The sequence below is a fragment of the Ictalurus furcatus genome, chromosome 19 (genome assembly GCF_023375685.1).
Source record: "Ictalurus furcatus strain D&B chromosome 19, Billie_1.0, whole genome shotgun sequence".
NCBI lineage: Eukaryota > Metazoa > Chordata > Actinopteri > Siluriformes > Ictaluridae > Ictalurus > Ictalurus furcatus.
This window is the reverse complement of record NC_071273.1, coordinates 4,935,479-4,956,890: the sequence shown is the minus strand read 5'-3', so window position 1 is coordinate 4,956,890 and position 21,412 is coordinate 4,935,479. Positions and strand designations below refer to the sequence as shown.

The following is a 21,412-nucleotide window of genomic DNA, read 5'->3' as shown; positions in this document are numbered from 1 at the left end:
ATTTGAGCCCTTAGAGTCAGTCTCTGAGAAGCTTCTGACTCTAAAGGTAGGTAGCTCTTCTGCTGGCCCTGACATCTCTCAAGCGAGTGGGAGATCTACAAGCTCTCTCTTTTGATACTTCCTGCCTTGATTTTGCCCCTGGATTAGCCAAGGCCTTCCCATATCCTAGGCCGGATTATATTCCTAAAGTGCCTACATCGGCTACCTGAGAAGGGAATGAGACGTTGCGTAGCTTTGTCATACCAGGGCAGGCCTGTGAATTGCGTCTTCGCTTCAGATAATAGAGGCTGGCAGCTTGGTTCACAGGTGCCATATATATATATATATATATATATATATATCATGCGACGGGCTTAATTGCCATGTCACCTGATCATGTCAGGCCTATAAGTAGAGGCATGATTTTACACAAGCGTCAGATACCGGTCACACACGCAAGGGCGCTTCCCATACTGTTATGCTAAACGCAATGTCTCATTCCCTTCTCAGGGAACAGGGTTACATACGTAACCCCAACGTTTTGTTCAGTGTTAATTATATCTTGTGATTAGTCAAGAGAGAGAAGAAAGTCCAACATGAAAGACACATCATCATCATAGCAAGTAAACCAAGATAAAAATCTGTTGATGAAGAGTGTGTCATTGTGTCTCTCTACAGGTTGCGGGGTTGTGGTGTCTCAGGTGAAGCCTGTGCTGCTCTGATTTCGGCTCTGAGATCAAACCCCTCACACTTGAGAGACCTGAATCTGTCCTATAATAAACTAGGAGACTCAGTAGTGAAGAGTCTCTCTGCTGTACTGGAGAATCCTCACTGTAAACTGGAGATACTGAGGTAAGATCATCTCTCTGAGAGTCACATGACCTGCTCCTCAGTAAGACACATTCTCTAATAGTGAGACTGAAGCAGAAGTTTTAGGTTCATCATCAATGTCCTGAGGAGGAAGATTGTTTCTTTTCACTGCACACTGATGATTTGTCACAGAGTCTTTGGGTCAGATGTACGTATTTGAAAAACTGCAGCACAAAAAACGTGACTTGATGTGACTGCAATGTATCTGAAATTACTGTGAAATTTACTAAAACATTGTAATTAATCACAAAAACTGCACCTGGGACACAAACTAAATGCACTGTGTGTGAACTGCAGAGTTTAAAAGCAGCAGTGAAATGGAAATTATCTCAAAAATAGAGTTTGGAAACTAAAATCAGAAGTTAATGCCATAGGACTGAAAATTTCAACAATTAAATAAATCAAATAAGATTTTTAAATAAAAACAAAAAAGGGAGGTCAAGGCACTTACAAAAATTGCAAACTATAGCAACAATCCTTTTTTTTTGTTGTTCTTAAAGCTGAAATAGTGTTTATTCTGAATGTCTATGAGGAAACCCACTGACTCAAATACATTCATATAGTAACACAGAGCTGAAGTTGAGAATAGGATCAATAGGTGTGTGTATGAGAGGAGATCACAGTGCATGCTCCCTATTGTATGTTTTAACATACAGATATCATTAAAATAATGTACGGAAAAATGTTCAAACTCCAATCCACAGCCAAAGAAATCAACCCACGCTTGTGAGTCAAAAGTAGCTCAATTCCTCATTAAAACCGGGGACCTAGCAACTGCTCCAACAACACACATGGTGCTAATTTACACATCGTTTCGAGAAGAAAACAAAATAACTTGTAAAACTGACAACTGCTAATCTCACATTATTTTTTAAATTGAGCAGAATATGTAACAGTTACAATTCCAATGTTTCTACGCTTTTTTGGTGTGATTCTTCCTCAAATGCACAAAAAGCTCAGTACATCTGTCCCTCTGCCTCATGTTATTCTTCTGTAGAAATTTTATTTACTGCGAATTTCACATCCTAAACCCGTAGAACCTGATGAACCCAACGTGCAGACATTTTTACTCTGCATTAGCTTTATAATCCAGGAACATTTTATTTAACAATAAATTATCAGCAATAATCTTGTTTAGAGAAGACATGAGTGTTAATTCTCCTCAGAATGAATGTTTTATGAAATCAGTTCTCACTCTCTAGGAGCTGCTGCTTTAAGAAGTTGCATTGAGTGACGTTGCTCAGTAACATTTCTGCGTGGTGTGTATCCGTGTAACAGACTAGTTCAATAAAGAGTTTACCTTCTCTGAAACAGACGCCACACTGTGTCTTTTCCCCCTGACTCTCGTACACTGTAATCAGAGGATATAATAAGATGAAATGTGTTTCAGTTTGTGTTAACACTGGAGCACGCTGTCAGAGTGGAGATTGGACTCATTTGAGAGATAAAGAACAGAACTGCAGTTGGTTGAGGAGTGCATGGGGCAACGCCAAAACAAAGTTATTTTAACTCTGATTAAAAAAATAAATAAATAAAAATGATGTCTGTGTCTGTACATGGCATCTTCAATCACAGGAATTAGTGTAGGACTGGATTCCTTTTTTCAGTCAAAATCTGAAGAATTTCTTAATTAATTAATTAATTAAAAATCTGATGGGGCAGTGGTCCATTCCGACTATTTCTTCTTGTAAAATCATCACTTGAATGAAATTATTTTAAATATCACCAGGACCAAATAATAATCCAATGATTATAATGGTTCTCCTAATAGATTTAAAAGAATACTTAGCTGAAACAATTTGTGTGAATTGTTGTTTTTTACTGAAAGAATATTTCATTGGTTATATGTTCCCTCATGATTTAACCTCAGAGTCTATAAGAAAAGTTATGTTTGAATAAAAAATTGCTAAGTTTGAACTGCTAGCCCTGTAAATGTTACCAGTTAAACACAACAAACCTCTTGGTCTCTGTCTGCTTATGTAACTACGACACTTCATAGGGTGAATCTGCACATTTCCTCACTTCCTGTTGTAGTCTATGTAGACTAATGTTAAAATGTTGAAAGGCAGTGCAACACTATTTTGTTCATGTTTGTGTCTTTATTGATTGGGAAAACTGCCCAAAATATGTGATTTAATTTCACATAGGCTGCTGAAGCATTTTGGATCGTTGTAGCTGGTGTTTCATTGAAATTAATTTCTAGTTGTCTAATGAGAAAAGCTCCTGTAAAACACAGCAGTACAAACATCTTATTTTATCAGCCTATTTTCTACAAATATTTTCATTCTGTGATTTTCTGTTGATTATGTTTGAGTGTGTGTGTGTGTGTGTGTGTGCTATGTAAACAAGTGGCAAATGAAGAAACCTATTGAGTGAAAGACTTTCAGCACATTGGCCACTTTTTGCAGTCACGTAAGTTCTTTTGAGCGACTGCTGGCTTTTCAGTTTTACTTTCAAACCTGTGCCCACCCTGTTTTACCCAGGCCCACCCACTGTTCAATTTCTGGCCTCGACACTGAACAGTGGTAATGTTTTGGTCAGAAAGGTAAGAAATTTTTTAAATAATATAATTAACAGTGTTTGATAGTAAGTGAGCTAACGTTACGCTAACTGCTGTGTGTAAATACATAACAGAACAGTAATTTAGTACAGCATACTGATTAAAGAAATGATTTAATAAAAGTGGGACTATACATCTACAGACATCGTGACAGTTGAATTTGTAAATTTGAATACTTGTGTGAATGCGGTGCCAAAGACTGACGTCATCTCAGTGAATCAAATCTTTTCTCGAAAAACATTAATTTACTGGCCCTTTCTGTAAATTACATCATTACATCAGTACGTGTGAAAAGTGATCGTCTTTTTGTATGTTGTGACTCACTGAATCATTTACTCAACTGATTTGTTTAAACACTGAATCGTTCATGACTAAAATGATCAGGCCTACATATCTACTAAAAGAGTGTTTAGGCAGCGTGTTTTTCCCACTCAGAGCAGATGTACTCTTTTTAAAATTAATTTTGTAGACTATATAACCTGCAGAATTTTTTATTTATTTACAGGAAATAGGAAGTCGTCCGGCAGGATAGATTGAGTACTTGGGAACTTTATTTTATTTCTGCAGGAGATGTGCAGCAGTCCTTCAGGAATTATAAAATCCTGCAGGAGTTTTCCCTTGTGCAGCGAGTGTGCTGGAAATTCCTGCATGTTTCTATTGTACTGCTCCATCCTAAACCCTATAGGAAAATCCTGCACAGTTTATCCATGTATCCTGCAGGATTTCATTATTCCAGGATTCCAGCAAACATCCTGCAGAAAAATGAAAATCCTGCAGGATTCCTGTAGAGTTTTTTTAAGGGAGCCACTGAACAGTTGTTTTGTTCAATGTTAATTATATCTTGTGATTGGTCAAGAGAGATCAGAACGTACAACAAGAAAGACACATCATCATCATAGCAAGTAAACCAAAATAAAAGTCTGTTGATGAATACTGTGTCATTGTGTCTCTCTACAGGTTGCGTGGTTGTGGTGTCTCAAGTGAAGGCTGTGCTGCTCTGATTTCAGCTCTGAGATCAAACCCCTCACACCTGAGAGAACTGAATCTGTCCTATAATAAACTAGGAGACTCAGGAGTGAAGAGTCTCTCTGCTATGCTGGAGAATCCTCACAGTAAACTGAAGATACTGAGGTAAGATCATCTCTCTGAGGTCACATGACCTGCTCCTCAGTAAGACACATTCTCTAATAGTGAGAATGAAGCAGTTTTAGGTTCATCATCAATGTCCTGAGGAGGAAGATTGTTTATTTTCACTGCACACTGATGATCTGTCACAGAGTCTTTGGGTCAGATGTACGTATGTGAGAAACTGCAGCACAAAACGTGACTTGATGCGACTACAGTGTGTCTCAAGTTACTGTGAAATTTACTAAAACATTGTAACTAATCACACAAACTGCACCTGGGACACAGACTAAATGCACTGTGTGTGAACTGCAGGGTTTAAAAGCAGCAGTGAAATGGAAATTATCTATAAAATAGTGTTTGGAAACTAAAATCAGAAGTTAATGCCATAGGACTGAAAAGGTCAACAATTAAATAAATCAAATTAGATTTTTTAATAAAAACAAAAAGGGAGGTAAAGGCACTTACAAAAATGGCAAACTACAGCAACAATTCTTTTGCTGATTTTTTTTTAATTGTTCTTAAAGCTGAAATAGTGTTTATTCTGTGATTGTCTGTTCGTTCAGTACGTCTCTGTTTAGCTGCTATGAAAAAGGTTGCCAGATCTGCGTTATAGAAGCAGTTCAATATTCAATTCAATTCAATTTTATTTGTATAGCGTGTTTTACAACGGTCATTATCTCAAAGCAGCTTTACAGAAATATATAAACATAGGATACAGATTTTAAATATGGGAATGTATCCCATTTGAGCAAGCCGGAAGTGACGCTGGAAAGGAAAAACTCCCTAAGATGTTAAGAGGAAAAAACCTTGAGAGGAACCAGACTCAGAATAGAACCCATCCTCATCTGGGTAACAACGGATAGTGTAAAACTAAAAGAAAGTTCATTATGGTTTTTATATAAAGTCTGTTGAACTAGTCCACTGTTCAAAAGAGACTCGAGTGCAAAACTGCATGTTGTAATTGCAGTCTCATAGTAGCAACTGTAGTCACAGCAACTACAGTGAGAATGTCCACGTGGAATTGGAGTTGATGAGCGGTAGTCCATCCAGAGGTAGGGCATCCGAACAGATCAGACAGGTCCGGACAGCAGAAAAGATCAGTATCACTAGTATCTCCATAAAATCATGTGTGGCTCGACAGAAGGAGAGAGGGATGTAAAGAGAGGGAGAGTTTGTTAGGTAAGACTGAGCTTTGCATAAAAGAAAGTCTATTCGTGGTGAGCTTGAGTACACAAATACGTTTTAAGCCTAGACTTAAACACTGAGACTATGTCTGAGTCCCGAACACTAATTTGAAGGCTGTTCCATAACTGTGGGGATCTATAAGAGAAAGCTCTTCCCCTTGCTGTAGCCTTTGATATTCGAGGTACCAACACATAAACTGCACCTTTTGATCTATGTAGGCGTGGCGGATCATAGAAAATCAAAAGTTCATTTAGATACTGTGGCGCGAGACCGTTTAGTGCTTCATAAATCAACAGTAGTATTTTATAATCAATGCAGGATTTTACTGGAAGCCAAAGCAGTGTGGATAAGATCTGGGTGATGTGGTCATATCTTCTGTTTCTAGTAAGGACTCTTGCAGCTGCATTCTGGACTAACTGGAGTTTGTTTATGCACCTACTGGAACATCCAGACAGTAAGGCATTACAATAATCTAGCCTTGAGGTGACAAAAGCATGAAGTAATATTTCTGCATCATGTAGTGACAATATATTTCTTATCTTAGAAATATTTCTGAGATGAAAGAAGGCTATCCTCGCAATATTATCTACATGAGAATCAAATGAAAGACTGGAGTCAATAATCACACCAAGGTCTTTTACTGCTGCAGATGACGAAACGGAAAAATCATCCAAAGTAACTGTGTAATCAGAAAGATTACTTCTAGCCACACGTGGTCCTAGTACAAGTACTTCTGTCTTATTAGAATTAAGTAAGAGGAAGTTAATAAGCATCCAATGTCTAATGTCTTTTACATAATCCTCAACTTTATTAAGCTGCTGTGTGTTGTCTGGCTTTGCTGAAACATACAGCTGTGTATCGTAAGCATAACAGTGAATGCTAATTCCATGTTTGCAAATAATTTGACCCTAGAGGTAGCATATATAAAGTAAATAGCAGTGGGACTAAAACAGAACCTTGTGGAACACCAAATTTAACCTCGGTATGCATACAGAAGTCACCATTTACATCTATGAACTGATAACATTCAGTCAAATAAGACCTGAGCCAGGAGAGGGCTGTTCCATTAATGCCAACAACATTTTCTAGTCTATCAAGGAGAATAGTATGATCTATAGTATCAAAAGCTGCACTAAGGTGAAGTAACACAAGCAAGGACACACAACTCTGATCAGAGGCCGGCAGTAGGTCCTTTACTACTTTAACCAGCGCTGTTTCTGTGCTATGATGAGGCCTAAATCCTGACTGATAAATTTCATGAATGTTGTTCCTATGTAAGTACGAGCATAGCTGGAAGGTTGACAGGGATTGAGGTCAGGTTTTTTAATCAGGGGTTTAATAACTATTAATTTAAATGATTTTGGTACATAGCCAGTTCTAAGGGAAGAACTGATTATTTTTAGAAGGAGTTCAATTACCCCAGGACAAATCTGTTTAAAGAAACATGTAGGTAACGGATCTAGTATACAACTTGATGATTTTGCTTAAGAGATTAATGAAGCTAGTTCAGTCTCTCTAAGGGGAGGGAAACATTCTAATTGTTGATCAGATATTGGTATATTATCACCTACAGGGTTAGTTATAAAACTGCCTGGATTTAAATTAATAGTCTGAAATTCACATGTAATATTTTCAACTTTACCAATGGAAAAAAATCATGAAATCTTCACTGCTATGTAATGATTGTGTGCCTGTTTTTGTGGTGGTTTTAGTTCTAGTTAATTTTGCTACATTGTTGAATAGAAATCTAGAATTGTTTTTCTTTTCTTCTATTAAGGTGGAGAGATAGACTTTTCTAGCATCACTAAGAGACTTTCTATAGTTCAGTAGGCTCTCCTTCCATGCTGTTTGAAATACTACCAATTTGGTTTGGGACCATTGACGTTCTAATTGTCAAGTAGTCTGTTTTAAGCTATGCGTTTGATCATTATACCAGGGTGCTAGCTTTTTCTCTCTAATTAGTTTTCTTTTGAGGGGAGCCACTCTATATAGTGTGTAGCAGAGCGTTGACTAAGCATTCAGTCACCTGATCAAGTTCCCTGGGATCAGATGGTGATCCAAATCTAATAGACAAGCTGTATTAAAACTATGCAGTTTTCCTTAACTGTTCTTTCACCAAGATCCTAAAATGGTCTTGTATCATTCCACATTTTGTGATGAATAAAGAATGTCTATGAGGAAACCCACTGACTCAAATACATTCATATAGTAACACAGAGCTGAAGTTGAGAATAGGCTCAATAGGTGTGTGTGTGTGTAACTGGTTGTAGTCTGCGTTGTGTTTTATTTTGTTCAAAGAAAGATAGGTGGACGGCAACTGGGTCGACTCTTCATTTATTTTCTCTCTCTCCTCTCTCTCCCATTCAACCATAACACGAAAGGGTGGAGCACATGTTGAAACAAAATACAAAAAAATCACTCAAAAGAAGGGTAAAACAACAAAAATAATCACACAGATAAATAAAATAACCCTATACACACAAACTAGAATGGATATATAAGTAAGTAAATGATGATTTAAATATAGATTAAACAAGATTACCGAGAACTCAAAACCAAACCTACCTCTCCCATTCAACCATAACGCAAAAGGGAAGAGGAGGGGCCAAAACAGGAAATTACACAAACCAATGACATCACGACAACCAAAAGGGGAAAGCACTCACACAAACAGTCACACCAGGTAGACATCTCCTTTTCGTGTAATTCTACATGTTAAATTTATGGAATGTTTCCATACTCGTTACATTCACCCCCTAGAATTACACAAAATTGAGAGAACACTGGAAAAAAAAATCGTACACAGGTCATACGTTTATGGTCCACACACAAAACAGACAGTGAAAACAGTCAGCATTGAAAGCTACCCAATGAAAAGATAAAAATGGTTTGAAATTGGCCAAATTTCAAAACATTCTATAGACATTAGTAGACACCTCAAACACTTAGACCAAGTACTCAAGTAAGGCAAGTTTTCAGTAGAAAAAAACAAATGAACAAGGCAAGTTTCAAAAACCACATGTACCTATAGACAAACTGAATTCAGATATGAATAACTGAAGACCCAGAATCCAAACTTAACAGGGTTTCAAATTGAACCATAGATTCAATAAGTCTGCATACTGGTTTGATGACTCTCCCAAACCTGCTAGTGAAATGATCACCTGTATTTAAATCAGCTACAGGATCTTGCCTGCAGTGTACACTGGCAGAGACAGGATTTTGGGATGAATGGCTAGCACCAGCAGCAGCCACAGTATTATCATCATTCACTGGCACAGCAACTTGTGCATTTGGCTGCTCTTGATTGTGCAACTGAGAATGCACCCACGATGAAGTGCAGTCATAATCGCAAGTAGCCACATTGGAGATGTTCGTCATAGAGCCTGCATGTGAGAGTGCCTCAGCCTCATCCTGCCCATAATCTGCGTGTTCTGCAGACTCAATCTCGGCAACAGTGGAGGACTCACCACCGCATTTCTGCCCAGTTAGACCAAAACAGCGTGCTGCATCAGACATCTGTGAAGGTACACTGCGGCTAAGTGTGTCAGAATCCCCATGATCAAAACTAACAATTTCTGTTTTATTCAAAGGGAGGATGTTCACTTGCAGGAGAAGATTCCGATGCACTATTCTCTCATGGACCTGTCATGGATCTTGTATACGTGTATGGAAGGCTTTGAGGCAACAACAGTGTACATGACTGGCTCCCATTTGTCAGCAAGCTTTCATTTCCCTGTACAACCCTTGTTAGCCACAAGCACTTGGTCACCAACAGCTAGAGGTAGGCCTTTAACTATTTTGTTGTATTGGCTGGACTGGTGTCTTTGTTCCACAACAGAATTCTTTTGCACTAATGTCATGGCAGACTGGAGGTCACTGACTAATGATTTCACATACTCGTTATAGCCACAAACAGACTTATCCTGCCAAACAATTTGGAACATGAGGTCAACTGGCAACCTTGGCACTCTACCAAACATTAGGTAAAAAGGGGCAAAACCTGTTGTTTTGTGTGCTGTACAGTTGTACACAAAAGTCATGGTCTGTACCAACTGTGGCCACTTCTGCTTAGACCTAGGTGGAAGGGACCTCAACATGTTTCCTAATGTCCTATTGAAACGTTCAGTACCGCCATTCCCCATCAGGTGGTAAGGAGTGGTTCTAGACTTGTCGATGCCAGCTAGTTCAAGAAGCTCGGCAATCAGCTCGCTCTCAAAGGTAGCCCCCTGCTCAGAATGGATGCGTTGGGGAAATCCATAGACATAGTTTCTTAGCCACTCTTTTCACCATCTGGTCCTGACACAGAAACGCATGCGCTACCTTTGTGAAGTGATCTGTGATCACTAAAATATCCACAGATTTGTAGGTCCGATCCTCAGGAGACCAGAAGTCGATGCATACAAGCTCCAATGGGGCTGTGGTTTTAATACTCTCCAAAGTGGCTCTTGCTGCAGGTTCCGGAGTTTTGCTGAGGACACACCTGGGACATTTCCTCACATAATCCCACATATCACGCTGCATATCAAGCCAGAAAAACCTCTGACGGGCTAAAGACAAAGTGCGCGGCTGCCCTTGATGACCGGCCAGGTCGTGAACACCCGAAAGTGTCTGAGACTTTAAGGATTTAGGTAAAACAAGTTGGAACTTCTTGTGCCTGGTGAGCGGGTCTTTAATGGCTCTGTACAGGATTCCATTAAGCACTGAAAGTTTGTCCCACTACTTCAGAATCCGCAACACACATAGGTTTTCATTGGCACGTTCACGTCTTGATGGTCTGCGCTTCCTGCCAACATAATAAGACACTCTAGCAATGACAGGGTCTTTGTGCTGATGTTCTTGCAAGTAAAGCCTTATTAGCAAACGCTATTGGTCTCGCCTTGTCCTCACCGGTAGGGATCTGAGAGAGTACTGCACCTAGGCCATCTAATGAAGTGTCAATACAAAGAATAAAAGGACGCTCAAAATCTGGATGAGCCAGTACCACACAGTCAACAAGGGCCCTTTTTAACTCCTCAAAGGCCACATCACAGCCTGGGGTCCAGTCCTGGGGCTTCAACTCCCGAAAAGTGCCCGGTCTCTTGTGGCAACCAGTAGCTTTCACTGAGCGTTTCTGGCCAGCTGTTAAGCCAAATAAGGGTCTAGCAATACGTGAACAACCTGGAATGAAGGCTTGGTTGTACAGGACCATGCCAAGAAATGATCTGATTTTATTTCCTGAAGGTGTGATCCCATCTTCCTTCATTAGAGCCTCCTTTTTGAAAGCAGAGATGACTTTTACCTTCCCCTCTTCAACTGAAACACCAGAACCATCTATCACATGGCCCAGAAACCTCACGGATTATCTTAGAAAGTGACACTTTTTAGGTGCTAGCTTCAGGTTGCTGGTTCTCAATCAAGAATACACAATCTCCAAACATGTTAATGCCTCCTGTTCAGAAGGTGCAAAGACCAACAGGTCATCAAGATAGCAGAGAAGACTGGAAAAGTTAAGGTCACCAAAAATGCTGAGCATCATGCGCATGAAAGATGCGGGGCTATTGCAAAGGCCTTGAGGAAGACGATTATACTCACACAAGCCCATTGGCATTGTGAAGGCAGTGTATTTTCGGTCAGACTCATGGAGGGGGATGTTGTAAAATCCTGAAGTTTAGTCCATTTGCTGAAAAGTGCATTACCTCCCAAGGCTGCGAGGCAGTCAGCTTATTGGGGTAGGGGGTGGGCATCTTTGGTGGTTTTAGCATTGAGCCAGCAAAAATCAGTGCAGACCCTCAGATTACCATCTTTTTTCCAGACCATCGCTAAAGGTGATGCATACTCACTCACAGATTTGCCGATAATGCCTGTCTCCTCCATCTCAGACAACACCTCTCAAAATTTTTGGTAGTGGGCAGTACTTATCATGCGACTTCATCTTCTGCAGAACACATTTGATCACATTGCTTCCAACTATGAACTCGTCTCTTTGTCCAGGCACCACAAGATTTGGAACGACAAACTTAAATCCATAGACTTCAATCTCCAAGTCGTATGTACACTTTGGCTCAATTGTAAGGCCACCACAGCCAACTAGAACCACATTACTGGGAATCGCTTGAGGATGTGGAAGGAGACCATCATCTTGCAACTTGGACTCACCCTCCTCACTGAGCGTGCAGGACATACTACCAGAATCCAATAACCCCTTTAATGTGTAACGGTCGCAAACTGTCACAGGAGCATAAAACGACTCACTCGCATCATCAACTCTCTGAGACCCCACATATAAGACAGTTTTGTCTTCTGGCAATTGCTTGAAGCTGCTCACAAAAATATTTTGCACATCTGTCTTTTCTGCAAGGGTTTTAGTAAAATTGCCCATGCTACCCCTCCCATCACATGAGCTCTTCAGTTTAACTGAGCATAATCTGAGGGAGTCACAGGGCATGCTAATTTAGGACAGTCACTCTTAAAGTGGCCAGGACTGAGACAGTGACGATATAGCCTCTGACGTCTACAATGTGAGTACGTAGTTACGTTGGATCTACAGACCCTACATGCATAGCCTAAATTGGTTTTGAAGTCTGAAATTTTGCCTGCATGAACCGGACTTGATGAAGTTAAAGAGGCAGTGCACAATGACAGGACTCTATCCATCATGCCAACCATGTGCTGAAGACTGGTGTCTGGAGAGAATGGAACAGCATTAGGATTAAGTTGATTTACAGGAGGCAGCGACTGGGCCGGCATAGGAACAGGCTGCTGAGGAGTACTGGACACAGAACTGGGACATTCCATAACAGCACACTGGCTGCAAGCTGACAAAGACATCATCTGCTGTGTTCTCAGAGAGACTCTCTTTAGATCCCTCTGATGACTATCCATCTGCTCTTGGATCTCAGCAGTGCTCCACTGCTCAGCTGGCTTAAACTGAAAAGACATAGCGAGACTTGGGTCTGGGCAATGTGAAATAAACATCATGACAGCTTCAGTAGCGGGATCCTCAACACTCTTATTACGTCTGCGCAAGCGCTCCTCAGCAACATCTATGGATTTGTTAAGCTGTATCATAGAAGTCAGCCATAGGCATGTTTGAGTAAGCCAACTCACTGAAGTTGCATTTCAGTATGTCAAACGCTGCACTTGGAAGCTCACTGGCACTCAGTTCAGGGCAGCTTCACAGAGACACCTTAACCACATCTCTCGCTTTGCCAGCCAATCTGCTAAAGATGAGATCAGAGACATCAGAGACAGTGTTCTGCATTTCATTCTGTTTAAATAAATGCACATCATATCTTCCCACTCATGCACAGTAAATAAATCACTCTTATCACCCCTGAAGAATGGTGGAGGTTCCGGATCTTGCTGTACTATCACCTTCAGGCCTGATGCATCAATGCACTCACTGGAGTGCTGAGACTGGCAAGATGGATTAGGCTGTACTGGGCTGGGCTGGTGCGCAAGGTTAAGGCTGGCTGAAATACTCTCCCCTATTTTCTGAGCCAGATATGAAATGATGCCCCCTAATGACTCAGGAGTAACGATACGTTCAGTATCTGGGCGTGTGATTGGGGTAGAGCTAGCTGCTGGACCTACAGAAGCACCAATCACTGAACCAACTTCGTGCACATGGTCAAGTCCCACATTAATTTTGGCCCTCCCACTCCCATAACAACGAGTAGTAATTTCAGATACTCCCTCATTGCTATATATTTCGGGTCCACCACCCCTGCCCAATGGGAAAGTGACATCAGATTGTTTCACAGGGCTGAAATTGTCTTGGCCAATATCCTCAAACATGTTTCAAATGTAAAGTGAAAACACATAAAATGTAAAAATGACTGCGAATGAATGTGCCCAAATGTTCAAGTATACATCATACATGCAGGGAAATATATGAAATAAAGTTAGCTCAAAACAGTTCACTATCAGAATGAAGACATCAATCAAAAAAACTGAAACGCTCCTTTTCTTGACAAAAATAATTATTTTTATTATAAAAAAATGATAATTATCACACCACATCAGTTATTAGGCACTGTTTCTTATTTAAAATGCATCTACAGTCATTTATTATATACTGTTCAGATAAAGGATACGATGCTCGAAGGTCACTGAAGCGTCTTGGTGTGCTTATCACAAAGTCTCTTGTTTAATATGCACCAATGACGAACGAAAGTACTCCGGAGAAAAAAAGGTCAAAGTCGAAGTAAATTAAACTCTTTACCGTTCCTTTAAGATTCAACAGTCTATCCTGCGATGTCGCGTGGCCTCCTTATGCACGAACACGGAGTTGCAACGAACGACGCTGATGAGGAAGACGATCGGGAGAGAAGACTGGCGAAGCAAGTGAGCCATCACGCAACCATGTGATCGGCGAAGCACTGATCTGATGATCCGAAATGGTCGCAGCACCAAGTGTAACTGGTTGTAGTCTGCGTTGTGTTTTATTTTGTTCAAAGAAAGATAGGTGGACAGCAACTGGGCCGACTCTTCATTTATTCTCTCTCTCTCCTCTCTCTCCCATTCAAACATAACACGAAAGGGCGGAGCACATGTTGAAACAAAAATACAGAAAATTACTCAAAAGAAGGGTAAAACAAGCTACAATGCTAAAACACACAAACTAGAATGGGTATATAAGTATATAAATGATGATTTAAATATAGATTAAACAAGATTACCGAGAACTCAAAACCAAACCTACCTCTCCCATTCAACCATAACGCAAAAGGGAAGAGGAGGGGCCAAAACAGGAAACTGCAAAAACCAATGACATCACGACAACCAAAAGGGAAAAGCACTCACACAAACAGACAGTCAGACCAGGTACACATCTCCTTTTTGTGTAATTCTACACGTTAAATCTATGGAATCTTTTCCATACTCGTTACATGTGTATGAGAGGAGATCACAGTGCATGCTCACTATTGAATGAATGAATGGATGAATGAATGCCTTTTATTGTCACTATACACATGTACAATGAAATTAAGACAGATATCATTAAAATAATGTACGGAATAATGTCCAAACTCCAATCCACAGCCAAAGAAATCAATCCACGGTTGTGACTCAAAAGTAACTCAATTCCTCATTAAATCCGGGGACCTTGCATCTGCTCCAACAACACAAATGGTGCTAATTTACACCTTTACAATTCACAAAAACCTCAGCACATCTGTCCCTCTGTCTTCATGTTATTCTTCTGTACAATTTTTATTTACTGCGAATTTCACATACTAAACCCATAGAACCTGATAAACCCAATTTGTAGATATTTTTACTCTCCATTAGCTTTATAATCCAGTAATATTTTATTTAACAATAAATTATCAGCAATAATCTGGTTTAGAGAAGATGTGAGTCTTAATTCTCCTCAGAATGAATGAATGTTCAATGAATATTTTATAAAATCAGTTCTCACTCTCTAGGAGCTGCTGCTTTAAGAAGCTGCATTGAGTGACGTTGCTCAGTAACATTTCTGCGTGGTGTATCCGTGTAACAGACTAGTTCAATAAAGAGTTTACCTTCTCTGAAATAGACTCCACACCGTGTCTTTTCCCCCTGACTCTCGTACACTGTAATCAGAGGATATAATAAGATGAAATGTGTTTCAGTTTGTGTTAACACTGGAGCACGCTGTCAGAGTGGAGATTGGACTCATCTGAGAGATGAAGAACAGAACTGCAGTTGGTTGAGGAGTGCATGGGGCAACGCCAAAACAAAGTCATTTTATCTGTGATAAAACAAAATGATGGCTGTGTCTGTACACGTCATCTTTAATCACATCAACTAGTGTAGGCCTGGTTTCCTTTTTTCACTCAAAATCTGAAGACTTTCTGAATAAATTTATTTAATAAAAATCTGATGGGGCAGTGGTCTATTCTGACTATTTCTTCTGTTAAAATCATCAGTTGAATAAAATTATTTTAAATATCACCATAACCAAATAATAATCCGACAGTTATAATAGTTCTCCTAATAGATTTAAAAGAATTCTTAGCTGAAACAGTTCATGTGATTTATCGGTTTCTTCAAAAACAATATTTTGTCCACCATCTTAACCATTGAGCTACCAGTGTTTAAGCAGCGTGTTTTTCCCGCTCAGAGCAGATCTACCATTTAATTAATTTTATCGAATACATAACCTGCAGAATATTTTTTCATTTAAATGAAATAAGAAGTCGTCCTGCGGGATAGATTAAGTACTTGGGAACTTTATTTCTGCAGGAGGTGAGCAGCAGTCCTTCAGGAATTATAAAGTCCTGCAGGAGTTTTCCCTTTTGCAGCGAGTATGCTGGATATTTCTGCATGTTTCTATTGTACTGCTCCATCCTAAACCCTATAGCAATATCCTACACAGTTTGTCAATGTGTCCTGCAGGATTTCATCATTCCAGGATTCCAGCAAACATCCTGCAGAAAAATGAAAATCCTGCAGGAGTCCTGTAGAGTTTTTCAAGGGCGCCACTGAACAGTTGTAATGTTTTCGTCAATAATAATTATATCTTGTGATTGGTCAAGAAAGGGCAGAAAGTCCAACATGAAAGACACATCATCATCATAGCAAGTAAACCAAGATAAAAATCTGTTGATGAAGAGTGTGTCATTGTGTCTCTTTACAGGTTGTATGATTGTGGTGTATCAGATGAAGGCTGTGCTGCTCTAATTTCAGCTCTGAGATCAAACCCCTCACACCTGAGAGACATGGATCTGTCCTATAATAAACTAGGAGACTCAGGAGTGAAGAGTCTCTCTGCTGTACTGGAGAATCCTCTCTGTAAACTGGAGATACTGAGGTAAGATCATCTCTCTGATAGTCACATGACCTGCTCCTCAGTAATACACATTCTCTAATAGTAAGACTGAAGCAGAAGTTTTAGGTTCATCATCAATGACCTGAGGAGGAAGATTGTTTCTTTTTTTAACAATAAATTATCAGCGAGTAATCTGGTTTAGAGAAGACATGAATGTTAATCCTCTTCAGCATGTCATGGAAATTATACAACACGCAGACTCGTTCTCTCAGGTGAAAAGGTATATTACAGAATGAAGAATACTGTTTAGAAGAATGCAGGATAGAATAATGATAGTGCTCTGACTCGCTAGTGATGAACATCTACTATATATATGAAGCGCAGGGCATGATACACTTCTATGTACCGATAAGGAGCAGTTTGAGGCAGTTCAAACAGGCTTTGTTTCACGTTCGAATCCTTAACAAAAAAACATGTTTGTGTATCTGTAAGCAGATAATCTAAATCGAATTGTCACGTAATCCACGTAAAGAAGGTTTAGGACGGATGCAATCACAGCTAAGAGCTATATTAAAGAGAGGCAGGCAGATAAATCCAAATTGTGAGACAATAGCTTGGTCGAAATAACAGGCAAGGGGTCAGGCGATCAACATACAGGCATAAACGAGGAAAGGCAAGAATCAAAAATGAGTAACGAGAACTAGATCAAAACCAGAATAAACAAACACGGAATCGAGGCTTAGAGATGACAGAGACAGTGCAACTGCGCATAGTACTTCACAAGAACATTGTGTATGAGCAGTCTCTTATGTAGTGTGGTGTGATTGCATAGTGTTCCATAGAAGGTGAACATGTATGTGTGTGGGAAGTGTAGTCCATGGTGGCCGTGTTCGTAGGCTGCTGTGCAGGATGGGAAATCTACTCACTGGTTTGCTGTGACATGACACTAATCTAAATGGCATGACCTTATTCGAGTTATCCCCTGATGAACATGAACAGAACAAGAACAAAACTATTACAAACTAAAAATTAATAATTTCCCTCACAATAATTATTGTTTTATACTTTATAATGGATACAATTTATCCATTGTATCTTTTAATTCATGACAGTGTTTGTTTTTCATGATGATTCAGACTTTTACTTCCTTCATTCTGTAAGAATATAAATATATGCACAATAGATGAGAGAAAATAAATATAATACTCAGTATGATCATTTTAATTACACTGTTAATTAGAATAAACAGGTGATATTAAATCCTCATGTCATTCTGAATAATAAACTAATTTTACAATTTCATAATTTTTAAAGTAAGTCTTAAACCAAAAATAAAAATCTGTTGATGAAGAGTGTGTCATTGTGTCTCTCTGCAGATTGCGTGTTTGTGGTGTATCAGATGAAGGCTGTGCTGCTCTTACTTCAGCTCTGAGATCAAACCCCTCACACCTGAGAGAACTGCATCTGTCCTGTAATAAAATAGGAGACTCAGGAGTGAAGAGTCTCTCTGCTGTACTGGAGAATCCTCATTGTAAACTGGAGATACTGAGGTAAGATCATATTTTAAATCATTAATTATAAGACATGTTCTAATCTTCATCCAAGTCATAACAATAGACAAACACATTCTGTATAAATAAACATATTCACAGTCAATACTGAATAAACTATTTACACATTTACAGTCTGGCTTTAAAAAATTACATGTAATTTTTTAAAGCCAGACTGTAAATGTGTAAATAGTTTATTGTGAACGCTGATTAAAAAAGAGATTTTGTTGAGATGTGTGAAGAGGGGAAAAGTTATTAAAACATTCCTAAAGATCTAGTGTGTGTTACTCAGTCCACAATGAGAGAAACTGTCTACAACGAGAGGAAAATCAGTGCTGTTGTTCCTCAGCCTAAGATCGAGAAAGTGAAGAGTGTGTCATTGTGTCTCTTTACAGGTTGGGTAATTGTGGTGTCTCAGATGAAGGCTGTGCTGCTTTGACTTCAGCTCTGAAATCAAACCCCTCACACTTGAGTGACCTGCATCTGTACAATAATAATGTAGGAGACTCAGTAAAGAAGCTGCTCTCTGCTCTTAAATATGATGAACATTACAAACTACAGATACTGAAGTGAGTCATGACCTTTTTAGATAAATGTTGGAGAAAAAATAAAAGACTAATAATTGAACCTAATTATAATTAGTTTGTACATTTACCTTTAGTTCCAATGAATATCAGATTACCAGGTCAGGAAATTTCACTATATTATATTTAATCTGAGTTTTTCTAACAATTGGCTTTAATGCTGTTTTCTGTCATGTGGAGGCAGAAGACAGGGAGTCAGTCAGAAGAGTCTACAAAATGTCACAAATGAGTGCATGAGTGTTAAAGTAAATGATTCAATTAGAGTTAAAAAAAAAAAAAACACCTTGTCTCCTTGTGACAGCCTATCTCTGACTACATACTGCTGCTTTTGTCTGAACAAGATGATCTCTGCTTTTCCCTGTTTCTGATAAGCAGCACACTTTCTTCTCAACTCTCCTTAAAGCCAATTAAAATGATAGGTTGTTATGCCACAAATATTTGATTTGTTCCACTTAAGCTGACACTTCTTCCAGCACCCTACCTCCACCCCATGTCGTCTGTCATTCATGGAAAATTCACCTCAGCTTCTTCTTAAAGCCTGCACTTAAATATAAATGTAGAACAAGAGCTAAATGTTTATTTAAAAAGCTCCCAAGCCTGTGATTGGATAAGAGCAGTGATGTGATGGGTAAATATCTGCACATTATCCTGTTAGAACTTGTGGATGTTTTCATTTGTTCTCGCTAAATGTTATAACACATATATAAGTAAGAATAAAGAAATGTTGTATGATTAATTATAAACAGTAGATGATGATGTTTCTCTTGGAGCAGAGATGATTACATGTTGCTGATCATGAAGTACCACAGTTCAGTTTGTGGTTATTCATTCATGTTCTTCTTTTATATTCAGTGTGTGATGAACATTTGTGTGTGATGAAGACCCTGGTGTTCCTGCATTTCCATGTTGGGGAATAGAGAACTGTCATATCACAGCAAACCAGCAACTCCATTTCCCAGGATGCACCACTAACTACAAACATGGCCGAAGAGGACTACACTTCCCACACATAATCACATTCACCTTCTCTAGAATTCTAATCACACACACCTATTGCCAATATCATACTCACTCACTCCACGCTATATAAGAGACGGTTCAAACACTTAGTCTTTGCAAAGTATTACGTGTGTCATCCCTATACCAAGCCATTGATCATCATGTTTTCTGTCCTAGTTTTGATCTTGTTCTAGCCCTCATTTTCGATTCTTGTTTTGTCTCGTTTATGTCCATTTGCCAATCGCTTGACCTTTTACCTGTTTATGACCACGTCTATGTTTCACGATTTGGATTTGTCTGCCTGTATCTCACATAATAAATCTCTTATCTTCATTTGCATCCGTCCTCAACCTCATTATGTCACAAGAAAATATTTATAGACATGTCAGTCATTTAGTTATAACACATTAAACAGACTCAGAGACGTGAGAAGTGTGTGTTCATTTTGTACAATGAATCAGATTGCATGCAATTCCACACTGTGTATAACGACCTCTGACCCCAGGATAAAATTCCCCAGATCTCAATGTCATAAAAAACCTGAGGGATTATTTGGAACAGCAGGTGAAAAAGCACATGAACTCAAGATGAACCCAGACAGTGGAAGAGAAAGCTAAAATGGACAGGTTTCAAGACACTGGTGGAATTTTTACCTGATATGATTGGCATCTGAGGAGTTTAATGAGTATTTAACAGGAAATTTGTAGCAAAATAATTTATAACCATAAACATAAATTTATGTAACAACCAAATATATTGTTACAGAGGGTGTTTTTGTAGAGAAAAGTAACAAAAATAAATCACCTTAGCATACTGAGTCAACATCATAACATCACCAACCTTGCTGAGATAAAATTTGGGTCAGTTCACATTGTACCCAGCGCTGGATTTCAGAATTGACCCAAACTGGGTTCTCTTTAACTCAGCAATTTTAGAGTGCATAATGAAAATGAGTGTATATGAGCACAAGTACCTTATTTCTGTTGTGTATCAGTTGGACTTTTTACATGCTTTCCTCTCTCATCTATTTTAGGCAGGTCAGTAGTGGAATCTTTTTTCATGTGTACATCGTAGACTGTTTTTTAACTAATTGAGAGCGTACTTAAATAAAATGCCTTGCACACCCTAACCTTTTCACCTTTTACATTTAGTTAATAATTTTTTTCACTAATTAGACAGTCAGTGGCCATTGTGATATAATCATATTTCCTGTTCTGATATGGGCAATACTCCATAGCACACGTCTCTCTTTCTCCCCATCAGCTGTTACTGTGAGACAGTTTTTGGAACTACTGACAGATTTGTGTGGCACTTTCACATTGTATGAACGGAAATATTATTTTCCTGATGCAGTATTTTGTGTTGTAGACATTCCCATGAATATTTATTGCATGTTCTCTTTCTAGATAGTTAACTTTTGCTCATTACTAGTCAGCTGGTATCTTATGCACAGCTTGTTTTAGCTCATGGCAAATATACAGCACAGCCTGTGTTACTCTGCATATGTTAGCATACTAATATAAACTAAACTAATATATCAGAACATACTAGACCTGGTGATTGAATGTGGTAGATGAATTAGAATTGTGGACATGTTATGTCCTCTTTGGTCATGTTTGTAGTTGGTGGTGCATCCTGGGAAATGTAGTCACTGGTTTGCTGTGATATGACAGAACCCTCCCCCCCAAGGGCGCTTCTCCCGAAGTGCCAAAATACACTCTCTCCCCCGGCGGTCATGGCCCTCTGGGCAAAATGTCTTCACATGAACCGGGAGACTAAGCGGCATCCTTAGCTGAGTAGGAAAGTGGAGTGTCGTCCT

At 39.1% G+C, this 21,412-nt stretch overlaps 1 protein-coding gene across 1 annotated transcript in view; it reads left to right on the top strand.

The window, feature by feature from the left end:
* The window catches only part of LOC128622999 (NACHT, LRR and PYD domains-containing protein 12-like), a 55,909-nt gene extending 35,912 nt beyond the window's left edge, over nt 1-19,997 (top strand). The window contains exons 8-13 of the mRNA XM_053649824.1: nt 658-831; nt 4,367-4,540; nt 16,329-16,502; nt 17,837-18,010; nt 18,406-18,579; nt 19,447-19,997. Coding sequence (XP_053505799.1) covers nt 658-831; nt 4,367-4,540; nt 16,329-16,502; nt 17,837-18,010; nt 18,406-18,579; nt 19,447-19,453 — 877 coding nt within the window. The 3' untranslated portion in view covers nt 19,454-19,997. The remainder of the gene's footprint in view (nt 1-657; nt 832-4,366; nt 4,541-16,328; nt 16,503-17,836; nt 18,011-18,405; nt 18,580-19,446) is intronic.
* Nucleotides 19,998-21,412: the final 1,415 nt, after the last annotated feature.